General features: G+C 39.2%; 1 protein-coding gene across 1 annotated transcript in view; it reads left to right on the forward strand.

Annotated features, from left to right (window-relative positions):
• Positions 1–25,404, forward strand: part of VPS13B (vacuolar protein sorting 13 homolog B) — a 425,975-nt gene that overhangs the window by 27,606 nt on the left and 372,965 nt on the right. Inside the window, exons 5-14 of the mRNA XM_080909429.1 lie at positions 264–431; positions 1,034–1,215; positions 7,258–7,432; positions 9,589–9,854; positions 14,758–14,853; positions 15,164–15,286; positions 15,663–15,800; positions 16,677–16,764; positions 17,446–17,637; positions 22,477–22,646. Coding sequence (XP_080765555.1) covers positions 264–431; positions 1,034–1,215; positions 7,258–7,432; positions 9,589–9,854; positions 14,758–14,853; positions 15,164–15,286; positions 15,663–15,800; positions 16,677–16,764; positions 17,446–17,637; positions 22,477–22,646 — 1,598 coding nt within the window. The remainder of the gene's footprint in view (positions 1–263; positions 432–1,033; positions 1,216–7,257; positions 7,433–9,588; positions 9,855–14,757; positions 14,854–15,163; positions 15,287–15,662; positions 15,801–16,676; positions 16,765–17,445; positions 17,638–22,476; positions 22,647–25,404) is intronic.

Below are 25,404 nucleotides of genomic sequence, written 5' to 3' on the forward strand. Positions count from 1 at the left end.
TGTGAACTAGAGAGAACAGTGATCATCGTGTGGGATCTAGTGTTAGCATTATTGAATATGTGGTGCAGTGTGCTGGTTCATGTTTCCTTACAGCATCTTTTAATGAAAGTTCATGTCCGGCTGTCAGCTAGTCTAATTATTTAAACTTTAGTTTCCTCTTTACAGAACATTTTAAAATAATACTTTCATATCCATTGCTTGGTAGTATTTCAGTAGTACTTATTGGTAGACTTGTAGCTAATGGAGCTCTCTTTATATTGTAGGATATGTGCAGAGTCTGATTAGACGAGTTGTAAATAATGTAAACATTGTTATAAATAATCTCATTCTAAAATATGTTGAAGACGACATTGTTCTTTCTGTCAACATCACTTCTGCTGAATGCTACACCGTGGGTGAACTCTGGGAGCGCGCATTCATGGACATCTCTGGTGAGTAAATGTCAAACAGATCGTGTTAGTGTACCCTTTCCATAGGTGATAAATACCATTCACTTCTTATCTTCCTTGGGGCTATTTTGGTAGCTGTAATATAAGCTTTATGCATCTAATGTGGGAAAAGTGCGTGTATACAAAAATTCATATATAACTACAGAGGTTAGTCGCAGTTTAAGAAACCATGAAACAATTTAAAACTTTTCTTCCCTTTTACCTCTCTAGTGGTTTCAACCGTGCTACACAGTGCTGTACAGGGAAGGGAGTTGTAGCACTGAAAATACATTTGCTTTGAGGTTTCATTGCTTTTTAGTGAAGGAAGTGCGTGTATTGCTTCTCATACCTTTGTAAGAACATTTGGAAGTTGATGACTTGAAGCTCTTAGCTCTGACTTGCCTCTTGTGCTTGAGAGAGCTGGATAGTGCTAACACAAATTCATAACAGCTTGTGCCTTGTATGTGGGCAGACATTGCAGTGCCTTCGTTTGTAGGAGACGCTTTGATAAATAATAAAATTGTATATGTTTGGGACATTCAGAAATGCATTCTAATTTTCCTCTTGACTCACAGTGGTTTTTTTCTTTTTTGTTTTTCTTAAAGCAACCGATCTGGTACTGAGGAAGGCTATCAATTTTTCTGACTGTACAGTTTGTCTTGATAAACGAAATGCCAGTGGTAAAATTGAATTTTACCAGGATCCTTTATTGTACAAATGTTCTTTCAGAACTCGCCTGCATTTTACATATGATAACCTAAACTCCAAGATGCCGTCTGTTATCAAAGTGAGTATCTGTTTCTAGTGGACTGCTTGATTTTATTTATTGTTTTTGTGCAGGGCAATTATAGTGCATGGTAATTATAATGAAAATAATCAGAGAGAAAATGAACTTTATAAATATATGTGCCATTTGTTTTTATAAAAAGTTACATATATTGGTCTTTAGATTCTGACTTTTTGTATAATGTGTTCTGGTAGAGATATTTTGGAGGCAACCTTTTCTGCAACTGTAAATTTCCTTTTTAGTCTTGCTGTCTGTTGTTAGTGTTTATTTAATACTGAGGATGTCAGATAGAAAAGTCGCACTAGGCCCTGAGACGTGGTCCTACCCAGGAACTTCAGGGTGGCAGCCTCTGTTATTTTCGTCCTCATAGTTTTCTGGACACGAGGTGACGACTAGTCCTTCTCTTACGCTGTTTTCTCAGGTGTGGTCCGCTGACCTAACCCAGTACTTTAGTCTGCTGGCTCCAACTCTTGCTGCTGCTGTTGAGCCTGGGTCTAACTGGAGCAGGCGGTTCTGCAATTCAGTGTCAGTTTTCCTGTCCAGCTTTCTGTGTGCTGGCCTACCATGAGCTACCATTTAACCCATAATTTCAATGTCTAGATAAAATCTTAGCATACTGGAGTTTTTCCAGGATGCGTCTTTTGATTCATGTAAATATTTGTTGTTCTTTAAGGTGCTATGTCTTTTCAATGTATGTAATACTATATACATTGTATATAAGCATAAATCTTGTCTTATTACCCACCAGTTTACTAAAAATTAATCACTTTATGAATATGCCTGTATAAAAATTAGATTTTCTTTTACATTTTATTTTAGTAAGACACTGTAGGTTGATGTCAAGGTGGTACATGGTTGGACAGTAGGGAGTGGGCGGAGATAGTTCCTGTAAGGAGAGAGGAGGTGGAGAAAGGAGGAGGTTCAAGAGGAAGCAACATGGACGCAGAGACGGATGTTTCTCTTGGTGCACCTCTGTATGGATAAGGTTGATGTGAATATTTTATAAGGGATAGAATTATACAGAATCATTTGACTCATCTAGGTGTGTAAATTATATTATACCAATTGGATCAGAGTGTTTTGGTGTGTTCTTTGATGTGGTGACTTAACTGAGTTCGAAGAGATAGGACTTGGGAAGTGTGTGTGCAAGGCTGGAAGGGAGGGTGAAAACAACGCGCTGGAGCGGTCTGGGCCGCCCGGGACAGAAGCAGTCAGGAGGAGTGAGCCAATGAGCTAAGCCGGGGGGGGGGGGGGTGTCTGTGCAGCGAGACGGCTGTGCTGATAATAATAGAACTATTTAAATATTTACTGCAACAAAACACACTTGTAAAAAATATAAAAACATATCTTTTTGAATTTTTGAAAACTGATTTCCAAGAATGTTGGAATTTTCAGTTTGAAAAGACCTGAAGGAACATTTTAATTTGCTGGAGGTGGAAACCAGGGCCCAGATAAGTAATTAGGTCGAGAGAGTGTAAGTTAATGGTGGCACTGAGCAAGCTTACTGGATGCCTGACTCCTGGTTTAGGGCTGTTCCAACTTCAAACAGGATGCTACACTTTGCTGGTAGAATATTATGAAATATATTTCTGAGAACACACCCATAAATCTTTCTCTCATCACTAAATGGGAATTGCTGTTATTTTCCCGTTTATTGGGAATACTTTTTTCCTCACTTAGTATTTTCTGATTGTGGCTTCTTCTCTCTCTATTCCTAGTTTCTCCTTAGTTCCCTCCCAGGCTTCTGGGAGATAAAGATAAAATAAAATGAAATAAGATAAAATGAAAACGAACGTCTTGGATTAGGAAAACAGCCTAAGAAAAGGCGTAAGAAACAGATGCAGATGCAGAGCTCCACGCGTTTGCACACTCAGGAACCCCATAGAGACACTGATGTACACCTGAAGGAGTGTGCATTCCTGTGAACGCTGCCCCCGACTGAATTCATGTGTGTGTGTCAGTCCTGTGGACTCGGCTCCGTTCTTTGGTGGTGTTTATCCCAGGACGGGGATTGGGTGGAGACGCCATGTTTACTGAGGAGTGTTTCCAGGTCTCTCGTTCTGCAGTGTGTTCCACTGCTGCAGGAGGAAACCTTCTGTTGATGGCTGAGCAAGCCCCTGATGTATAACAGCAGAATGCCATCAGCAGTCATTTATTGCTGTGCTCTTGGTCATCTTAGCAGTGCTGTGTGGGTTCCCTCCTGTGGGGGCTTAGGTCAGATCTCATTGGCTGGCTCCTCCCACAAGCGTTGTGCCACCAGTGCACTTAGCATGTCCTCCAGGCAGATAGCCCTGGGTAGCTGTTTCTGTTTCTCCTTTGGTAGCATCGCGAGGACCCTACTGGACTAAAGATGCCAGACCTATGGGTACAGGCCCTGTGTGGGCACCAGCTTGACCTTTCCATGTTGTTTTCTGCAGTAGGGCCTTGCTAGTAAAGTACAGTAATGTCTTTGTATGTGTACATACCGTTTGTTTCTCTGCAGAAGTCGCCATCTGTATTTTACTTTTGTTTCTACCGTGTTCAATCTATATTGGTGTAACTAAATTTGTTAGTCTGTCTTTCTGTATTTGAACATATATATTGAATTTATATATAATAATAATACATGTGTGTATTATTGCATGTATGTGTGTGAATATGCACACACATTAAAGGGAAAGTGATAATAGTTTTTGGATCTTTCTTAGGAAATAAACCCATGTTTCAACACTTTGGAGCAGTTGTTAAAACATACGTACACACACACACACACACACAATCACACACTTTATGAAATAGAATCTTGTTATATATTCTAGGATGAACTTGTGACTCTTCTTTATTCCCCACAATGTTTTCTATTATAGGCTTGTATCATCATGGCTTCAAGTTATCTTGCTCATTAGTGTACATTTAATGGCCTAGTGTAAGGGTTGGATAAATCAGAGAAAAGCGTAAAAGCAAACTAGCTAGACGGAAGGGTTATTATTGGCATCTAATTAACTTGTCTGCTTTAAAAGTTGATTAGCTGACATTTTATTTTGAAAAGTACCTTAGTGTAAAGAAGTTTGCTTCTAAGTGTTTTCTTGTCTCTGCTGATCACATGTCAGATTCTTTCAACTTATACTCAGCTGAAATCAGTGTTTGAGTGTTTTATTAGAATTGTCACATAAGGAAATTTGCCATTGTGAGTTAGGCCCGTTGTGAGTTAGGCCCGTTGTGAGTTAGGCCCGTCGAGAGTTAGGCCCCTCGTGAGTTAGGCCCGTTGCTCTGATTCTGCTGCTATTAAATGGATACAGCTCACCTTTCCAATCACTTAATGTAGTTTCTCTTCTTTATTTTCACTTTTATTTTGTAATTTGTAGACCTTTTTCATAGGCTTAAGTAGCTTTTTAATCTATTTGTAATTTGTGTAGGCTGATATAATTTCCTGTATTTTACCTGAAACATGTTTTTTAGATTATATCATAAGAAATAGATGGGAACTTAATTTATTTTATTTTCTTTAGTTTTGGAGTTTACTCTGTATTTTTTAAAATATAATATAATTTTTTTTTTACTTATTCACTTTACATCCTACTCACAGAACCTACCAGCCACCAGCTCCCACAATCCTTTTCTTCTCCCCCCTTCTCTGAGCTGGTGGGGCCCCCATGGGAGGCTAGGTGTTTTCTCGCTCACTGAGGCCAGACAAGGCAGCCCAGCAGGTAGAACATATCCCATGTATAGGCAATGGCTTTGGGGACAGCCCCATGCTAGTTGTTCAGGACCCACACGAAACTGTACGTCTGTTACATATATGTGGGGAGGCCTAGTGTATGTTCTTTGCCTGGTGGTTCAGACTTTGAGATCCTCAAGGGTCCAGGTTTGTTGACCCTTGGTCTTCCTGTAGAGTTCCTGTCCACTTGAGGTCCTGCGGTCCTTCCTCCTGTTCTTCTGCAAGAGTCTTCATGCTCCAACCACTTCAGTCAGCTGCCGGGGAGCCCCTCAGGGGACAGCGTGCTCCTGTCTGCAAGCATAACAGGATGCCATTAGCAGTCTTAGGGGTTGGTGCTTGCCTATGGCTCTCAAGGTGGACTGGTTATTGGGTTATTGGTCGGCCATTCCCTCATCCCTCCCCGCTCCCACCCCATGCTTGCATTATTGTAACAGGATAATGTTGATGTTGAAAGGTTTGTGGATGGGTTGGTGTGTCCATTGCTCCGCTGAGGTTCCTGCCTGCTGTCTACAGGAGGTGGCATCTTCATGTTCCATATCCTCAGTGTAGTGAGTCATAGCTAAGGTCACCCCCATTGATTCTTCCACCTGAATGTGCCTGATCTCATCTGGAATTTTTTTTTCTCAAAGAATGGCAGTTCTATATAAATTTTTAGTCATGTATGATTAATTCCTTAGAAAAGGTTTTTATAATTTTTTCGTGGTAAATATCTTAATAATGTGTTTAAATATTTTCAAGGCTTATGAATCTGTATTGAAAAGAGAGGTTTAAACAGGATATATACCAGGATAAATACCTATTATTATTATTAAGGAGAATAACCCATTACACTCTTGTTAGCCTTAAATATTTAAAAATATTTCCAATTTGTTAGGCAAGGAATGTCAGTTTAACTTGATTTATTGATTAGGATTAGGAAGATAAACACTGGGCATTTGATAGTTGCTATATCTGTTCAAGTTCTTTGTCTGTCTAGCTGGTGAGGAAATATTTACAGATCGTTTTTCAAATGACTCTTGATTATGTATTACTGATAGATTTTCCTTTCTTATTGCTTGTTTTGCTAAGAATAGGTTCTAGTGATACTGTTACAGCGCACCTTCTCCAGCATAAGGCTGGGGGTGGCCGCCATCATGTGCCTATTGGCTATGGGGCTATAAGAAACAGGGAGCCGAAGAAGTCTAAGCTAGTGTGACAGACATAACTCAGGAGAAGGTACCTGTTGTCCAGGCTCTCTGGACACTACTGTGGGAGGATTCCAAGTTTTAGTGCAACTGACCAGTGAGCTCTCCAGCCAGCCTGGTTCTTCTCTCATACACATTAGCAGCAGCTTTACAGAGCTGCCGTCCGCTCATTTCCTTAGCAGTTCATGGCGTAGTCACTGGTTGGTTCTTAGGTAGCTTTTAAGGAACCCATGATCGTATCGGAAAGTTTTCTTCCCCCTCCTTCCAGCATAGATCATTCCCCCTGGAGAGCACTGTTCTTGTGATGTCTTGATTTCCAATAATGATTTTTATAACTTTTTTCATGTTTCATAGATACTCAAATGCCAGTTATTCACAGTAAACCTTCTAAGAGACTTTACTTTAGACTTGACTTTAGTTATTCACAATAGACTTTTCAAGATACTTGGCTTAATTATTTATCTATATTTATATAACAGCAGGGAACTATTACAGTTAAGCTGTGTTGGTATTCCATAGTTGTCTCTTTCTTATTAAGGAGAACTTTGATTGTTATATCCTATAATAATCTTATTTTTAAAAATTTTTATGTCATGTTTTAATTTCTTAAAAATTATCTGAAAAATTCCTTCAACATAAAGTTACTTGATTTTATGTAGTTGATAATAATACTTTAATTATTTCCATACTTATATATTTATCATCTGAGTCTCTTAGCCAGTTTTAACATATGGTTTTAGGATGTCTATGATTAATAAAATTGAAAAGAGTGGTTGAAATTTTACTATAATGACATCATGAAACTTATTATTAGATTTGACCATATTTTTAAAAAGGGTGAAAGGAAATCATCATATTTTCAGTTACCAAATTACATAATTTCTCTTCTAGAATAATCTAGAAATCTCATATGAATGCATCTTGATTATTTGTTCTGTTTTTACAGTATTTGTCTTAATCTGACTTACTTCAAAGGCATATTTATCACAGTAAATATCTTTTAATTTCTAAAATGTTAATGTAAATTTCATCTTTGTTTTATTATTAGAAATGTCTGACATTGTTGGTTTTACATAACGTCTCGCTGTAGGACTGGCATTGACCTACTTTAAAAGGATCTCCTTCAAGCTTCTCGATTGTCTCTTGCTTTGTGCTTCATAGATCCACACCTTGGTGGAGAGTTTGAAGCTCTCCATCACAGACCAGCAGCTGCCCATGTTCATCCGCATAATGCAGCTTGGGATTGCGCTGTACTATGGAGAAATAGGGAAGTTTAAAGACACTGGCACAGAGGACCCTTCCTGTCTCAGTAAAGACGCGTTAGGAAGCCTCACAAGTAAGTCTAACAGAAGCCTAATTTAGATCTGTTGATTGCACTACTTAAACTTTAAAAGTATAACACCGAATTCTTTCAGCGGTAAGCGACAGTTCCAGTCACTGTTTTTCCTGTTTTCATTTGTCACCATTCTGATGTGTGTGGTCATAGCTTATGGTTTTCATTTGCATAATTTTGATGAATAAATATTTAGAGGTATTGGCCTTTAGTAACTTATCCATCTTTGTAAAAGATTATTAAATATAAGCTTTTTATATTTTATTACAAATTTGTATTTTTATATATTCTAGCTTTAAGTCATATTTTATGAGTTTTCTTTGTTAGCCTGTGACTTGCTTATTCATTTTTAAACAAAACATTATATGTGTATGTGTGTGTGCATGATATGTGTGTGTGTGTGTGTTCATTGTGAGTCCAGTCTCTTCTTTGACTTCCATGTGTTTTTCAGGGACAGAACAGAGATGGTCAGGCTTGTGGGGAAAATGCTTTACCTACTGGGTCATCTTGTGAGTCCAACCTTCACAATTTTGATATAGTTCATGGACAAAAGTTTTAAGTTTTGATGAAATATAATCCACAAACCTTTCTTTAATAACTGTTACTCTCAAAGCTAACAATTTGGTTCAGTGGCAAATGGGAGGTTGGATCCTTGGAAGCCACGTAAATGTCAGGTGGCCTTGGCAACCACTTGTAATTCCAGTCCTTGGGAGGCTGAGGCTGGATCTGCAGTAAGCTGACTAGTCAGACTAACTGTACACACAGCTCTGTCGTAACCGAGTGAACCTGCCTCACGGAGAGCCACGGAGCAAGACTCCTCCTGTCAGCCTTGAATCTCTACACAGCTCACATGTGCTTCCTCGTGAGAACAGCACATGTACAATTACACATGAAAGAAAGTATTACTGCTCTCTGGGGCCTAAGAGAATGGCTGGGTTCATTTATTTATTTTGTTATTTTGTTTTATCAGAGGAAGAAAACAGCTCCGTTGTTTGCTCTGGAGGAGTTTGGTTTAGTTTTCTTTTTTTTCCCTGTAAAGCAAGGATGTTTTCTTTACCTTCTTATTGTGTACATTGATGTATTGACGTTTGGAAAGTTCTGGGCAGTTTGATAATGACACTTGTTGGGTTCTACCTTTTTGTTGTTTGTTCCCTGGGCTCACTGAATCTTGGACCTGTGTGTTCCCAGCTTGCATGTGCATGTGGACACATTTTGAACATACTTCATTTCTACCGGAGAGTTCCAGTCACATGTATCGTAGGCAACTTGTTTGCTGGAGCTCTTTTGCACTTTCTTTATCTGCTAATGTTTCTTACCTTTCTCTCTGTGATTTATTTTATATAGTTTCTATTCCTAGAATAACTCAGCAGTTTTCTTCCACGACTCATCTGCTTTTCGCTTTATCTACCATGTGTTTGTTGGAAAGGTTGGAGAATCACATGGTTCATGGCTCTTTTTAGCTTGTTTAAGCATTTTGGAATACATGCCCTCTATATTGCTGTTTGGTGTCCTGTTTTAACACTGTGATCTTATTATTTCTGGACTTTTTCTATTTTACTTTTTTCTCATTGTGTTTTGTATTTACCTTAATAAATTTTATTTATTTTTATTTGTCTGAGAGTCTTACTAGCTGCCTGGTGTGGATTCAGACTGTTGGGCTGCAGCAGTTGTGGCTCAGCCTCTGGTGTAACCATAATGTAACTGGGACGACGGATGTACACCACTGTATTTTGATTGAATGCTAGACACTGTAGATCCCGTCTTGCTGAGTTGCAGACATTTTTGTATCTCAGTAGATAGAGACATTACTTGGGAATGTCTCATCCTTGCTTTAAGTCTGTTAGATGGGAGCAGTGTGGCTGTCAAACAGGTTAAGTTTCCCTGGGTCTGCTACACTGCTTTGAATTTCCCCTTTCATGGATGTGGCTTACGATGTCTTCCAGGCAGTAAGATGGGGTGCTTACGGAATTCATTATTCTTGCCTCCCGTCCTACAGTAGCCCAGCCTTCATTGTCTAACAGCCATTGTGTGGAAACCTTTATTGTATACTTAATTGGGAAGATAAATTCTCCTGGATGTTTTAAGTGCTTAGAGAAAATATATTGGATTACATTTAAATGCTCTTTATTTAGTTAAAATGAGTTTATTTTTATTGGCAGGCACTGAGGATGAAACTAGAACAGACATGCAGTATCCTGCTACGTACAAAGGCCAAGAGTTGTATTCTCAGGACTATGAGGAGCCTCAGGGATGGGTATCTTGGGCCTGGTCATTTGTTCCTGCAATCGTGAGCTACGATGACGGTGAGGAAGACTACCTTGGGACTGACCCTGCGTCAGCCGTGCATCAGCAGAAAGCTCAGACGCTGAAGGACCCTGTTGTTTCTGTAGGATTTTACTGCACAAGGGCAACTGTGACTTTTAAAGTAGGTTTCTCTTTCTTCTGTTGTTGCTAATATCTGCTGACTTTAGTGGATGTTTATATTTTTAACAGCATTGCAACTTTAACCATGGAGGGTGGGGGCTTAGCCGATAAAAGGTAGAGTCTCATAGTTCTTCATAAAATGGCATGATCCTTCTAACTGAGTTCTTGAATTTGGATTTCTTTTTGTCTTGTTAGAGTTATCTCTACTTTTCTTTCTTATCTGTGTCATGTCTACTCCCCTACCTGGACCATTTGACACGTGTAGATGTGCTCTAATATGTCTAGTGTGGAGGTACACGTCAGACAGTCTCCTAGCTGACAGAGTGGCCCTTTCGGAGGCCTCAGCTTTGCTTTCCAGCATCTTCACTCTCTCTGGCTTCTGTAGAGAGCTCTGCATGCATGTGATGTAACTCCCCATAGAAAGACAGACACGTAGTTAAAAATAAAATAAGTCTTTAAAAACCTCACAGCTGTCTCATTTTGATTTCAGTATAACAACATTTTTGACACATTATTAATATCAGTGTGATTGACTGTGATATTTTTTACACATGCATGTAACAAGTATCAAAACCTAATTGTCGGAATTACCTTTTTTCCCTCTGCCACACCCCTCTCAGTCTTTCATAATCACTGTTGTGGTTTTTATTTAACTTCTTTTGGTTTTCATCTATGACTGAATATGCAGTACTGTTGTGTGTGTATAGAGTTTTTTTTAATGTAATGTTTTCTAGTTTCATCTATTTTCCTGCAGGTTGCACTCTTTATTACTGAGTAGCGCCCTGTTGTGTCTGTTTCACATCAAAGTCTCTTTGGTGATAGGCTTCTAGGCTGCTTCTGTATTTGGCTGTTGTAAATGAACAGCTGTGTAATAATGGGTACGGAGGCTTCTCTTTTGTATGCTAAGCTCATCGGATATTTATCTGAAGTGGTAGTTGTAGTTTTTATTTCCGAGGTATCTCAGTACTGAGTTCATTTGGCCATGTTGATTTGCATTCTCGTCATTGAAGTTCTTTTTCTCTACAGCCTTGCTAACACTTGTAATATATTTTTATTTTTTACTTTTACATTTCGTACTGGCTGGTTTTGTGTCAACTTGACACAAGCTGGAGTTATCACAGAGAAAGGAGCCTCAATTGAGAAAGTGCCTCCACGAGATCCAGCTGTAAGGCATTTTCTCAGCTAGTGATCAAGGGGGGAGGGCCCAGCCCATTGTGGGTGGAGCCATCCCTGGCCCAGCCCATTGTAGGTGGAGCCATCCCTGGGCTGGTAGACCTGGGTTCTATAAGAAAGCAGGCTGAGCAAGCCAGGGGGAGCAAGCCAGTAAGTGACATCCCTCCATGGCCTCTGCATCAGCTCCTGCTTCCTGACCTGCTTGGGTTCCAGTCCTGACTTCCTTTGGTGATGAACAGCAATGTGGAAGTGTAAGCTGAATAAACCCTTTCCTCCCCAACTTGTTTCTTGGTCATGATGCTTGTTCAGGAATAGAAACCCTGACTGAGATACATATATTTTATTTTACTTCATTTATATGAGTATTCTGCCTGCATGTGTACTATGTGTTTCTGATGCCCACTGAGGTCAAAAGGCAGTGGTACCACTAGAAGTAGCGTTAGGATAATGGTGAGCCACCATGTTGTTGTGGAACTTAAGCCATGACCTCTGCGAGAGTAGCAGATGTTCTAAACTCCTGAGCCATCTCTCTAGCCCATACTTTTATTTCTAAAGGACTCCATTATCCTCTTTCCTCTCTCTGTTTAAAATAGTTCCATTTTGAATATTGCTCCTTTTCTATTTTCAGCAGTATTCAACATATTTTACTTCTTTACTAAAAATGAATGTAAGATACACATTCAGATGTAGTGTGATAGAAACATGTGTCATTAGTGAGTAAAAGGGAACACTCCTTCGAATGAGTGTAGTTACTAGTACTTTGGTACTCTTATGTGTTCTTTGATAATATTTTGCCTTCCCTTCCTTAACTCAGCATGGATATTGAGTTATTTATTCCCTAGCTTTCTAATACCATTAGCATATACTTAGCATGTATAAACAGTTCTTATTTTTTGCAACAAATATTAACTTGACTTTTTTTTTTTTTGGCCTCAGAGTCTAATGTAGCCCAGGCTGGGCTCAAACTTTTTTAATTAATAGCTGAGGGGTGACCTTGGGCTTTTGATCCTGCTGTCTTTCCTTCTTAAGTGCTAGGATTACAGTCACCCACTGCTATAATGTGTTTGTTAATTTAATTTATTAATATAATTAATATTTACCACCAACATAATTATAATTATTTTAATATAATTCATATTCATTAATGCTAACTGTGTTTCAGGTGTTATTTTTGTCCCCATACATATATTAGAGGTCACCCATGTAGCCTGTTGGAACTTGTAAGTCTAAGTCAAGAGATGCAAAGTATGTTTAATGTCAGGTGGAAAAATGAGTAAAGTATTAGTGTTGCATTAAAAGGAGAGGATTATGCATTTTAACCTTGGTTGAGTGAGGAAGGTTGTCTTGTGAAGGGAGCATTTAAGCAAAGATGCATGGAAGAGAAAAGCTAGTGTCATGTGGAGATGAGCATTTCAGAACTAGCAAGTGTAGATAACTCCAGTGCTCAGGAATTACCCGGGAACAATGTGAGCTGATGTGGACATAATTTAAAGCTATCAGAGGCAGTGGGGTTTGCAGCAGTGAGTTTGCAAACTCCTTAGGTCTTGTCAAACTTGTCTTTATTTTGGGTGAATTAGGAAGGTTTTGAACATAAAATTGTACAGTGATTTGAATGGATTTCTAAACTGGATCATTCTGAGTGTGTGTTGAATGGCTGTGTGGACGTGGTAGAGGACCCTTAGTGTCAGATGGCAGTTTGCCGTCATTTGCACGGCTCCTGCTTTGCACACTTGCTTTTCCTGTGCTGCCTTTCCTTCCCCACTGCTTTAGCGGGTGTTAATTTCCAGCCTTATCCCCTGAACTACTCAGACTTTGTGAAGATCATGTACTAACTCACCACGTCAGGCTAGTCATCGTCTTCTACAGTTTTTTGCAAGCTATCCACAGACTATAAGTTTTTAAACTGTAATTCAGGATGCATTTTTAAAAACTTTATGTTGTGAGGAAAGTTAGTGATTCAAAGTTTTTAAAATGATTTTTGCTCATTCACTTTTAAAATTGAGATTATTGTATTACATTTGTATTAACTTACTGATGAAAATTATTTATATTTTATAAACTCAGGATGGACATTTATATGCAAAATGTTTTTGGAGCATTGTACTGTATTTGCTATCAGTCAGTAAACACTTTTAAAAATATAAAGCATTTGTCTTTCTCAAAGATTTCTCTGAGGAAAACATGCTGATGCGTAGGAGGACAATGTTGGAATCTAGGGCTCTGCTTTGATTTGAAGAATGTATGGACTTAATTTGTGGTTTATATTTTGGTCAGAAAATAAGGTCATGTTTCTCTATTAGCATTTTGAACGGTTGATATTAGTCCAACAAAAATCATGCCAAATTAAACGTAGCATTTTTGTAGTAATATTTAAGTTGTTCTTGTAATGTTTAAGTCCTTTTAATCAATTAATTGCTTTTTCTGTAGAGTAATTGTAGACAGCTGAAGGCTGATCGAGTTTTAAAATTCAATTTTACTTTAATATTTAGCTTTCTGAATCATGTTTAAAAATAACAACTTTGAGGATGCCATTACTAGAAACATAAGAAATAAAGGCTTATGCTGTAAGAGAAAAAATAGAGAATTTTCAGAGTAAACGAGAATGATTAGTTGGTTCTCAGTATTAAGTAGTCAGGCTTAAAATTATAATTTCTAGTTCAATAACTCTTATTTGGCTTAAATTAATTTTTTAAAAATGTGATCTCTATCTTTGCATTTGATTTGAAGAATATTATATCTCTATCATGCAGGAAAAACAATAACCAAATCATTACCAAACCCAAGAAGTACATGTTACATGTTAATGAAAGAAATGGCCCTTTGATCCTGGGAGGGAATGCCAGAGTTGCTGAGAAGCTGCTGCAGTGCAGTCCCTGTTTCCACTCCTCTGTTGCCATGTTAGCCAAACCAGTAACCAAAACTGATGCCGTACCGATAAACTCTGATTCAATCCTGTAACCCAGTCTTTTCATTCTGTGATGAAAACTGGATGGCCCGTTGCATTCAAAGAAAAGCAGTTTAAGGTTCTCCTTCCAGCATTTGGGCTTCAAAGGCAGGGCTTGCTGCAAATTCCAGGCTAGGGGGAGACAGTGTCTGAGAAAGCCAATCAACCGAGCACTAGCATCCAGAAAGGGAAGTAATTTGAAATAAAGTAGATAAAATTTGATACATAAAAGTAACACAGCTGCCCACATTGGTGGGATCACGGGGTGGGGGTGGGGTGGGGTGGGTGAGCGCCTGCCATCCTCCCTCCCCCTGGAGCCAGAGGGTCTTGTGGAATCTACTTGTGTTTCTTCTCAGATTGCTTTTTGTCTAAAAATAATGAAGAATCTGAGAAACGATAGGAAGTAAGCACTTGAACGTACGAGAGAACAAATGAGTTAAAGTCATAGTATATGCAATACATTTTAGGTAGAGTTTTGAATCGTTTAAGACTGGGACTGTGAATATCTGTAGTTTTGACGTTTTAAGTGCAGTGAAGGAGTTAAAATGTGGTATTTATGTTTAGGCTCAGTGTTTTGACCATTTTGTACTCTGTGGATAATCTGTAACATCTGTTTTTTTTTTTTTTTTTTTCTTTTTCTTTTTCTTTTTGCACCTGTTTTTCTGCTTAATAATTAAATTTCCTGAATCTTAAAACTGGCCTTATTTTCATGATTCATAGCGAAAAATGACAGTGCATTGCTCCTTTCAGCTCGTTTTGATTTACTTAATATTCCTTTATTTCTTAGCTCACTGAAATGCATGCTGAAAGTAGCTATTATAGCCCACAGAAAGTAAAATCTAAGGAAGTGCTGTGCTGGGAACAAGAAGGAACTACAGTTGAGGTAACCTATCACCATTACCCTGGTAACAGGGGCCTTTGTCCTCATCATTTGTTAAAATATTTATTTCATAGTCTTACAAGTCATTAGTTGACTAATTGTTTCTTTAATATGCAACGTGAATTTGTCTCGTAACATTTCTGTGTGGGTGTGGGAGGCTGGATGTTCATACAGTGCCACCCATCGAGGGGGTTGAGGGGACAGACAAGAAGGCTGTGTCCTGACGGTGCTTTATGTAGAAAGTCTACAGGGAAGCCTGTAGTACCTTTGCTAACTCCAAGTTCGTAGTTCTAATGTTCCTTTCTTCCTGTAGGCTCTGATGATGGGCGAACCTTTCTTTGATTGTCAGATTGGATTTGTGGGTTGCAGAGCCATGTGCCTTAAGGGAATTATGGGTGTTAAAGATTTTGAGGACCATATGGACAGAAGTGAAGCCGTAAGTCAAGACCCCTTCTCCTTATTTGAGACAGGCTGAAATGAAGATGAACTTTATAATAACAGCTGTGTGAGACCTGCTTGGCCACCTGCGTCATTGCAGAGTGCCTGTTCTGTCTCCTGCGTTTCCCTCTCCAGAAGTCCTGTATCTCAGAGGACATGACTTTTGGAGATCACTGCAAATATATTCCACTCACACATGCTTCCTTGTTGTCTGTGGCAGCTGCTTGGAGCTCCCATTTTGCTTATGGAATGTTGTTTGTGAAAATAAGCTATAGGCACGGGGCTAGCCTTCCCTCCCCTTCCCTCCCGGTTCTGTGGAGTGCTGAGTGGGTGGGGTGTACCTTCCTGTTCTGACTCAGGCATTCGTTTCCTAGGAAGCCTGCTTCTTCGTTTGTGGAGACAGTTTAAGTACAAAAGGTTTGACATACCTTACAAATTCATTGTTTGATTACCGCAGTCCAGAGAACAATGGCACCCGTGCAGAGTTCATTTTGGATGCAGCTCACCATAAGGTCAGGGAATGGATACTTGAACTAAATTCTTGTGTGGTTAGCTGAACTCACTGCATGAATACTTGTGAATACTGTTTTCTTCTCAGTTTCTTTTAAGCACTGATTGATTGTTTATTGAAACACTTGGAATGATTTAGTCCAGTTTTACACCTAGATAGGAATGAGGGATGTGCAGAGATGCTTAGCTTTTTGTAGTATGTGATCGATAAACTATAGCCACATTTACGCTGAACAACAATTAATTACTTTGGAAGAAACAGATAGATTTACCTCTGAAATGTAAGCTTGGTTTAAATGAACTTGACTTTTCATTGCATACTTTTTAGTTTAAAATTTTTTTTTCTTGTAACAGGTATCAATATGCTCTAGAATATTAGTACATTTTCACATAAATTTAAGTTATGTTGTATTCCTATACTACAAACTTATGATTTATATTTTAAGTTTTTATTAATGTTGGCTTTCATAGTTAAACTAAAGAATTTAGTGTTTGTGGTGTGATGAACACACATTTCAGCCTACCTTAGTGTTTGTTTAGTATCAGTTAGCGAAATGTTTCATATCATAATTGAAGTAATTGTGGACTAGCTCTGTGTGAGAGGATACATTATTGGACAGTTCTGTGATGGTGACAGAAGTGTGTCCTACCTACTCTATTAAAGCTGTTCATTAGCTAGACATTGTTGATACAGTGTTCTAAATGCCTCCTAGAACTGTGGCTGGCCGCCAGCGAGGGCAGCATTCAGGGAACATTGCCTTTCTCAGGAGTGACCTCTGTTTGCATTAGCAGTCCTTTGAGGTGAGGCAGTCCTCAGAGGGCACGGGGTCAGACGTGTGCTGTCCTGACACTGTTCTGTCATATGTCCTTGTGGGCAGGAGACACACACTGAAATGGCTGGCATGCAGAGGTTCGGTGCGTTTTACATGGATTACCTGTACACACTGGAGCACAGCAGCGGCAAAGGTGATGCTTTCTCTTGGGTTTAAAGGGATCTTCAAAGTGCGCTGGCCCTTGGCAGGCTGTATTCTGTCACGTCACACTTACCTTTAGATATTTTGGGAAGAATGGTTTCATTTTAGTGTTGTAATAGACTTTTAGTGTTGTAATTTAATTTTCTAATAGATTTTGGCATTTTGAATGCATTTTTTGTGTAGCTGTTTGAATATATATTTATAATAGCCAACTAATATTAGCATTCATTCATATTAAATATAAAAATTATAATAGAATTTTATTTTAGCATGTCAGAAAAAGCAAACACTTCTTTTCTATACTTAATATATTTTGAAAACTATAAATATTTTTATTGAAAGAGTTTGTTTTGAGCATAAAAATAGAAATAAGTTCTTTCGGTGCTGAAGACAAGTTTAAATAGTCATTCAAGTGCACGATAATTATAAGTCATGTTAAGAACAGCACAAACCAGGAGCTGGGAGAGTTCAGGTCAGACAACAGCTTGTATGAAGGGCCGAGAACTTCAGAGTGGAGTTTGAAGGTTGAATCTTTTTTCCTAACTCTGTTTTCTTTCTTGCATTGTTTTTAATGTGTAGTTTTCATTAGTGAGAATTAAATACTGCGTTTATGCATTCACTTTTTATGTCTGCTTGAAGGTTAAAATGTTAATATAAAATTGACTTCTTCTAGGTCCAGCAAATCAGCAAGACTTTCCTTCAGGGAAAAATGAGGATTTCGGAATAGTTCAGGAAAAGTCTACCAAGAGCCTTGTTATAGGGCCTCTAGATTGCCGCCTGGACAGCAGTGCGGTGCATCGGATTCTGAAGATGATTGTCTGTGCTCTGGGACATGAGTATGAACCGTACAGCAGGCTAAAGCCAGGTTTGTGTTCGGCTTAATTCTTTTTCTTTTACACTCATGATTTTATTCCTCTCCTGGTCCACCCTCCTACTGTTCCACACCGCATACTTCCTCTGCCCCCACTGTTTCTACAAGGGTGTCCTCACTCCGTACTCCGCCAGACCTCTAAACACCCTGGGGCCTCCAGTCTCTTGAGGGTAGGTGAATCTTCTCTGATTGAACCCAGACCGGAGAGTCCTCTGCTGTATGTGTGTTGGGGGCCTCTTATGAGCTGGTGTGTGCTGCCTGGTTGTTGATCCAGTGTCTGAGAGATCCCAGGGGTACAGGTTAATAGAGACTGCTGGTCCTCCTACAGGTCCCCCTCCTCCTCAGCTTCCTCCAGGTTCACCCTAATTCAAACACCGGGGCAGCACCTTCTGTTGATTAGTTGGGTGCAAATATTTGCATCTGTCTCAGCTGCTTGTGGGGTCTTTCAGAGGGCAGTTGTGATGGATCCCTTTCGTGGTCGCTCCACAGCCTCAGTAATGCTGTCAGGCCTGGGGCCTCCCCTTGAGCTGGATCCCCTTTTGGGCCTGTCCCTGGACTTTCTTTTCCTCAGGTTCCTCATTTCCATCCTTGCAGTTCTTTTGATAAGAACAATTATGTGTCAGAGTTTTGATTTTGGGATAGCAACCTCATTTCTCAATTGATGTCCTGTCTTTCTGCTGGAGGTGGGCTCTACAAGTTCCCTCTGCCCACTGCAGAAGCATCTCCTCTTTGGTCTTCCAACTTCTTGAGCTTCATATGGTCTGTGGATTGTATCTGAGCTTTTGGGCTATTACCCACTTACCAGTGAGTGCATACCATGTGTGTTCTTTTGTCATTGGGTTACCTCACTCAGGATGATATTTTCTAGTTGCATTCATTTGCCCAAGAATTTTGTAAAGTTATTGTTTTTAGTAGCCGAGTACTACTCCATTGTGTAAATGTACCACATTTTCTGTATCCATTCCTCTGTTGAAGGACATTTGGGCTCTTTCCAGATTCTGGCTATTAAAAACAATGCTGCTGTGTACATAGCAGAGCATGTGTCTCTTGATACGTGTTGGAGCATCTTTTGGGAATATGCCCAGGAGTGGTATAGCTGGGTCCTCAGGTAGTACTATGTCCAGTTTTCTGAGGAACCATCAGACTGATTTCCAGAGTGGTTGTACCAGTTTACAACCCCACCAACAGTGGAGGAGTGTTCCTCTTTCTCCACATCCTCGCCAGCATCTGCTGTCATCTGAGTTATTGATCTTAGCCATTCTGACTGGTGTGAGGTGGAATCTGAGGGTTGTTTTGATTTGCATTTCCCTGATGACTAGGGATCTTGAACATATCTTTAGGTGCTTCTCAGCCATTCGATATTCCTCAGTTGAGAATTTTTTGTTTAGCTCTGTCCCCCATTTCTAATAGGGTTATTTGATTCTCTGGAACCTAACTTCTTGAGTTCTTTGTATATATTGGATATTAGCCCTCTATCAGATGTAGGATTGGCAAAAATCTTTTCCCATTCTCTTGGTTGCTGTTTTTTCCTATTGACAATGTCCTTTGCCTTACAGAAGCTTTGCAATTTTATGAGGTCCCATTTGTTGATTTTTGATCTCAGAGCATAAGCCAATGGGTGTTCTGTTTAGGAAATTTCCCCCTGTGCCAATGAGTTGTAGGCTCTTTCCCACTTTCTCTTCTGTTAGATTCAATGTATCTGGTTTTATGTTGAGGTCCTTGATCCACTTGGACTTGACCTCTGTGCAAGGTGACAAATATGGGTCTATTTTCATTTTTCTACATATAGACAGCCAGTTAGACCAGCACCATTTGCTGAAGATGCTTTCTTTTTGCCATTGTATATTTTTTGCTTCTTTGCCAAAGATTAAGTATGTGTAAGTATGTGGTTTTATTTCTGGGTCTTAAATTGTATTCTGTTGATCAACCTGTCAGTCTCTGCACCATTATCATGCAGTTTTTAATCACTCCTGCTCTGTAGTAGAGCTTAATTTAAGGTCAGAGATGGTGATTTCCCAGAAGTTCTTTTATTGTTGAAATGAATATGCAAATTGCTCTTTCTAACTCCATGAAGAATTGAGTTGGAATTTTGGTGGAGATTGCTTTGAATCTGTAGATTGCCTTTGGAAGGTGGCCATTTTTACTATGTTAATTCTGCCAGTCCATGAGCATGGGAGGTCTCTATTTTCTGAGATCTTCTAGGATTTTTTTCTTGAGAGACTTGAAGTTATTGTTGTACAGATTGTTTGGTTAGTGTCACCCCAAGATACTTTATATCATTTGTGACTATTGGGAAGGGAGTTGCTTCCCTAACTTCTTTTTCAACCTGTTAATCATTTGTAGAAAGGAAGGCTACTGATTTGAGTTAATTTTATATCTGGCCACTTTACTGAAGTTGTTAATCAGCTGGAGAAGTTCTCTGGCAGAATTTTAGGGTTGCTCATGTATGCTATCACATCATCTGCAAATAGTGAGACCTTTATTTCTTCTTCGCCAGTTTGTATCTCTTGATCTCCTTTTGTTGTCTTATTGCTCTACGCAGCACTTGGAGTACTATACTTAATAGATATGGGGAGAGTGGGCTTCCTTGTCTTTTCACTGATTTTAACGGGATTGCTTCAAGTATCTCTCCATTTAATTTGATAATGGCTATTGTTTTGCTGTAAATTCTTTTTATTATGTTTAGGTATGAACCTTGGATTCCTGATCTCTCCAATACTTTTAACACGAAGGGCTGTTAAATGTTGTCAAATGCTTTTTCTGTCGTCCAAGGAGATGATCATGTGATTATTTTTTGAGTTTGTTTATATAGTTGATTATGTTAATGCATTTTCATATAATGAACCAACCTTGCATCCCCGGGATGAAGCCTACTTGATTGTGGTGAATGATGGTTTTGATGTGTTCTTAGATTAGGTTAGCAAGAATTTTATTGTGTATTTTTGCATTCATATTCATAAGTGAGATTGGACTGAAGTTCTCTTTTTTGTTTGGGTCCTTGTATGGTTTATGTATCAGAGTAATGTAGCTTCATAGAATGAATTACGTAACAATAGTTTGAGGAATATTGGTATCAGGTCTTCTTTGAGAATCTGGTAGAATTCTGAACTACATCCATCCATCCCTGGGCTTTTTTTGGTTGGGAGGTTTTTAATGACTTCCTCTATTTTCTTTTGGGATATGGGCCTATTTAGATAGTTTACCTGATACGAATTTAACTTTGGTGTGTGGTATCTGTCTAGAAATCCTCCATTTCATCTAGATTTCCAGTTTTGTTGAATATAGGCTTTCATAGTAGGATCTGATGATTTTTTTTTTTTTTTTTTTTTTTTTTAATTTCCTCAGTTTCTGTTGTTACGTCTCCCTTTTCCTTTCTGATTCTTTGAATTTGGATACTGCCTCTGGGGCCTTTAGTTTTTCTAGGGGTTTATGTATCTTGTTGATTCTGTCTAGAACCAGCTTTGGATTTTGTTGATCCTTTGAATTGTTCTCTTTGTTTCTATTTGGTTGATTTCAGCCCTGAGTTTGAGTATTTCCTGCCGTCTACTCCTCTTGGGTGTGTTTGCTTCTTTCTGTTGTAGAGCTCTCAGGTGAGCTGGTAAGTTGTGTGTGTAAGATCTCTCCAGTTTCTTTACCTGGGCACTTACTGAGTGCTACGAATTTTCCTCTTAGCTTTCACTGTGTCCCATAAATTTGGGTTTAATGTGTCAACCTTTTTATTACATTTCAGGAAGTCTTTAATTTCTTTCTTTTCTTTTTTTTTTTTTAAAACAAACATGTTTATTTATTCCTTTTTATGTTATGAGCACACTGTAGCTGTCCTCGGACACAGCAGAAGAGGGCATCAGATCCAATTACAGATGGTTGTGAGCCACCATATGGTTGCTGGGAATTGAACTCAGGACCTTTGGAAGAACAGTCAATGTTTTTAACTCGTTGAGCCATTTCTCCAGCCCCTAATTTCTTTCTTCATTTCATCCCTGACCAAGTTGTTCAGTTTCCACGTGTGTGTAGGATTTTCTGTCTCACTGCCGTGTTCTCAAGTAGCACTTCCGGTGCATTTGTGAAATGTAACTTGGACATGTTCATGTAGCAGTCGAGGAAACTTAGGAACAACTGATCTTAACACACACTATAAAGATAATTACTATGATTTTTAAAAACAAATTTCTCTCACTGGAATGAAATAACTATAGAAACAGTAAGTAGCCTCGTGAGAGAAGTTAGGGTATGGCTAAGGACTCACCTGTGGCTCACAGTGCAGCTTCAGCCCCCACTTTCATTATCACTTGGCTTTTCAGTGGATGAGCATGCCTGTATGTATGCATGTCTGTTACGTGTCTAGGGTGCCCACAGACACCAGAAGTCAGATCCACGGTAACGGTATTTACAGGAGGTTGTGGTTGTGAGCCCTGAAGGGTGCTGAGAACCAAATTTTGGTGCTCTTGAAGAGCAGGAAATGTTCCTAACTGCTGAGCCAGTTTTCCAGTCTTGATCTGTGCGTTTGTGGTAAGTTGTTTTTTCTAGTTTGTGTCTTGTCTTTATGCATTTAATTTTAGTGATATATTAGTGTGCAGAAAATTGCTACTCTTATAGGGAAATTAGAAATTTTTGAAAAGATATATTAAAAAAATACTTGTTTTCTATGCAGCAAAGATTTACACATTTATATTATCCAGTAGCTTGCATTTAAATCTAGAGTAATTTATGCCTGCTTCATTGTTGAGGAATTATCCTTAAAATTTGGGGAATGTGTTAATTCAGTTTTAGTTAGTTAAGAAGATTAACTTATTTATAATATTCTTTACTGAATTTTCGTCATTTTCACTTTAGAAAGTGAGGATGAAAAGGAAACAGTACTGAATCCCGAGGAAGTGGCTTCTTTGGAGGAGTACGTTCCCACTCGTCATACAAGTGTTACTCTGCTCAAATGTACTTGCACAATTTTCATGGCAGAATTCAATTTACTTGATCGATTGCTTCCTGTCATCATGGGAGGAAAGGTATATTTCTTGTTCAGTAATATGCTTTCAGTGGTGCATGGTAATTTGGTTATTAAATTAAGGTGTATCAGTTTATGTATCTCCCCTGATGGAGTAAACTCAATATAACTATAGTTCCTGATTTTTAAAAGGTAATATTAATAAAACTTTAATAAAGTAAGCCAAGACCGTATGAAGAAATGTTGAAGCACGTGGCTCTGGCAGCGAGACCAGATATTGCTGCATTACCTCACGTGGTTGCTTCACATCTTTGGTTGATATTTTTGAAGTAGTTGTAAATTTAGTGGTTAAGAAATCAGAAGCTCTGTTGAATTAATGTTATTTTTCTTCAAATATTACATTTATCTCCCACCTTCTTTTCTCCCCTTCCCTCTCTCTGTGCGCACACACAGCCTTCCGGAGGTCAGAGGACAACCTGTGGGACTCGGTTCTCATGGGATTATGGGTCCCAGGGATTGACCTCCTGCCCTTCGCTGCTGCATCAGGTCCCCTGCCCATTATTCCTAACACACAACAAAGGCAGAGCTGTCCTTCATGATGACAATACAGTCAAAGGGCCAGCTGACTCACACCGTGTGTGGTGAAGCATGGGAGTATTCTACACTGCCACATAGGTCCCAGCTTATCCCACTAGTGGACTTAGAAAGTTCTAAGTCTGACTGTAATGAGAGAAGCCAGTGATCTAAACCAATCATCTTGTTCCTATTCAGAACCAGAATTGGGTTGCTTTCATATGTGTATGCTAATATTTGTACTTAGCGAAGAAGACAGGTTACTCTTATAAGCAAGTATTTAATTTACTTCATGGGCCTTAATTCTAGTTGTTGACACCAACCCCATGTTCACAGTGAGATTTCTGCTTTTCCCTCTCAATGCTGTTCTCTGATACTAAGGATTTACATGGCACAAGGGCAGCTTAGGTGTTTGCAAAGAATTTGAATAGAATTTCATGGTGATTTGAACTACACTCTGAGTAGCATTGCCTTGCTAGCAAATTTCCCTTTGAAAATTTATATGGTTGAGGAACAAACCCATGATTAGAGAATATCTCAAAAACAAGCAAATGTGAGAGGCACAGTAGGAAAAAAATTACTAACTGAAGGAAGGAGCACTCAAAACTATGTAACATCTAAAAGTATATCACCAAAAACACACCTCGATAAGTTTCAAAGAGCAATGGGCAGTCTGGAGAGCTGGCTTAGTGCTTTGGGGCACTTGATAGTCTTGTAGAAGAGACAGGATTAGTTTCCCACATGGCAGCTTAGCACATTTGTAACTCCAATCGCGGGGGATCCAGTGCCTTCTTCTTTCTGTCTTCTATAGGTACCAGACACACATCTATTCGCAGATAGATAGACATGGAGGCAAAACACTCATATGCATGAAAGAAAAGCTTAAAATAACCTTTTAAAACAAAAGCCAAAGAAGAAATATGTTCTGTACAAAGGAATAAAGGTTGAATGAACACCCAATTTGTACTGAGAAACCACTCAAGCAACAAGAAAGCTGAGTGGAATAGGCAGAGACTTGGGGGACTTAGAGCTGGGCATATCACAAAATTCATAATTTAAAAATGAATGAAAAGCCAAGGACTAAACTGAGAACAGCTTTTGGCAGTAAATTCTTGGAGATTATTAAGACATTGCCATTTTTACATGTGGACTTTAACCTACTAACCGACTTCAAAGAAAAAATGGAAGGTAAAAAATATTAGAACTTGTGCTGAGCATGCTGGTTGCATGCCTTTAATCCTGGCACTTGGGAGGCAGGTGCAGAGGCAGGCATGACTTGGAGAGTTCGAAGTCAGCCTGGTTTACGTAGCAAGTTCCAGGACAGCCAGAACTAAAACTAAAAGCTAAAGAAAGGAAAACACAGAGACGAGTATTATCAGAAATAAGTTGTACTCCAGAGTGTTACACACGTCTGTTTCAAGAGTGAAGATCATAGCCACTTGCTGCAGATGTTAGGGCGAAGGGAGGAATCTGTACGATTCCATCATACGACGTTACAGAGCGCTTCGATCATTGAAGTGGGAATGCTCCTTTCCTGCAGCGTCCTGTCTTGCCTGGGAAGGGACCAGAGTCTGGAGTTGTTCACACCGGCAGGTGTCATGCTTCACACTTCAGATTGATGTGTGGTGCGTTGTATGCTGTCTTCACAGGAATGCAAAGTAAAGTCATGTAGAAAGTGAACTGAAAATAGCTTCAGCTTTCTGATAATGGAAACAGTGAGGCTTGGATGAGAGAACACTTGTAAGACAGGCTGCCTCAAGGCAGAGTCAGGGCCGGGATGTTCTGACAGCCGGCTCTTGGAAAGGGGGGTGCTTACCAATTAGGAGACAGTTTCTAGGTGTGGTGCCAGTTTGGGAACTCAGGTTCATGTGACACTGCCACCTACAAACCCTGTCATATGTGGGACTTCTGTGCCTTTAACACAGTACTCTTGGTAAATACGTTTTGGATCATGTTTTCATTTTCTGTATACTTAATTATATTATGTCTTTTACAATATTTGGCACAGTCCTCTGAGGGGTTTTTTGACTGATTAAGAAACCATGGAGTGATAATGCTACTGATTGAGAAATAAAAATCGTTTGCTAAAGGAACAAGAGTAATTTTTAAAGAAATGCATCCTCTAAAAGCTGAGGCATACTTGGGTTACCTAGAAGACACCGTATTTGGTTATTTCCCGAGCATTCTAACAGGTTCTGGCTGGGTTCCTCACTGTGGAATCTGAGGGTCTGAAGTTGGTGTAGAGG

Source organism: Micromys minutus (genome assembly GCF_963924665.1).
Source record: "Micromys minutus genome assembly, chromosome: 33".
Lineage (NCBI taxonomy): Eukaryota > Metazoa > Chordata > Mammalia > Rodentia > Muridae > Micromys > Micromys minutus.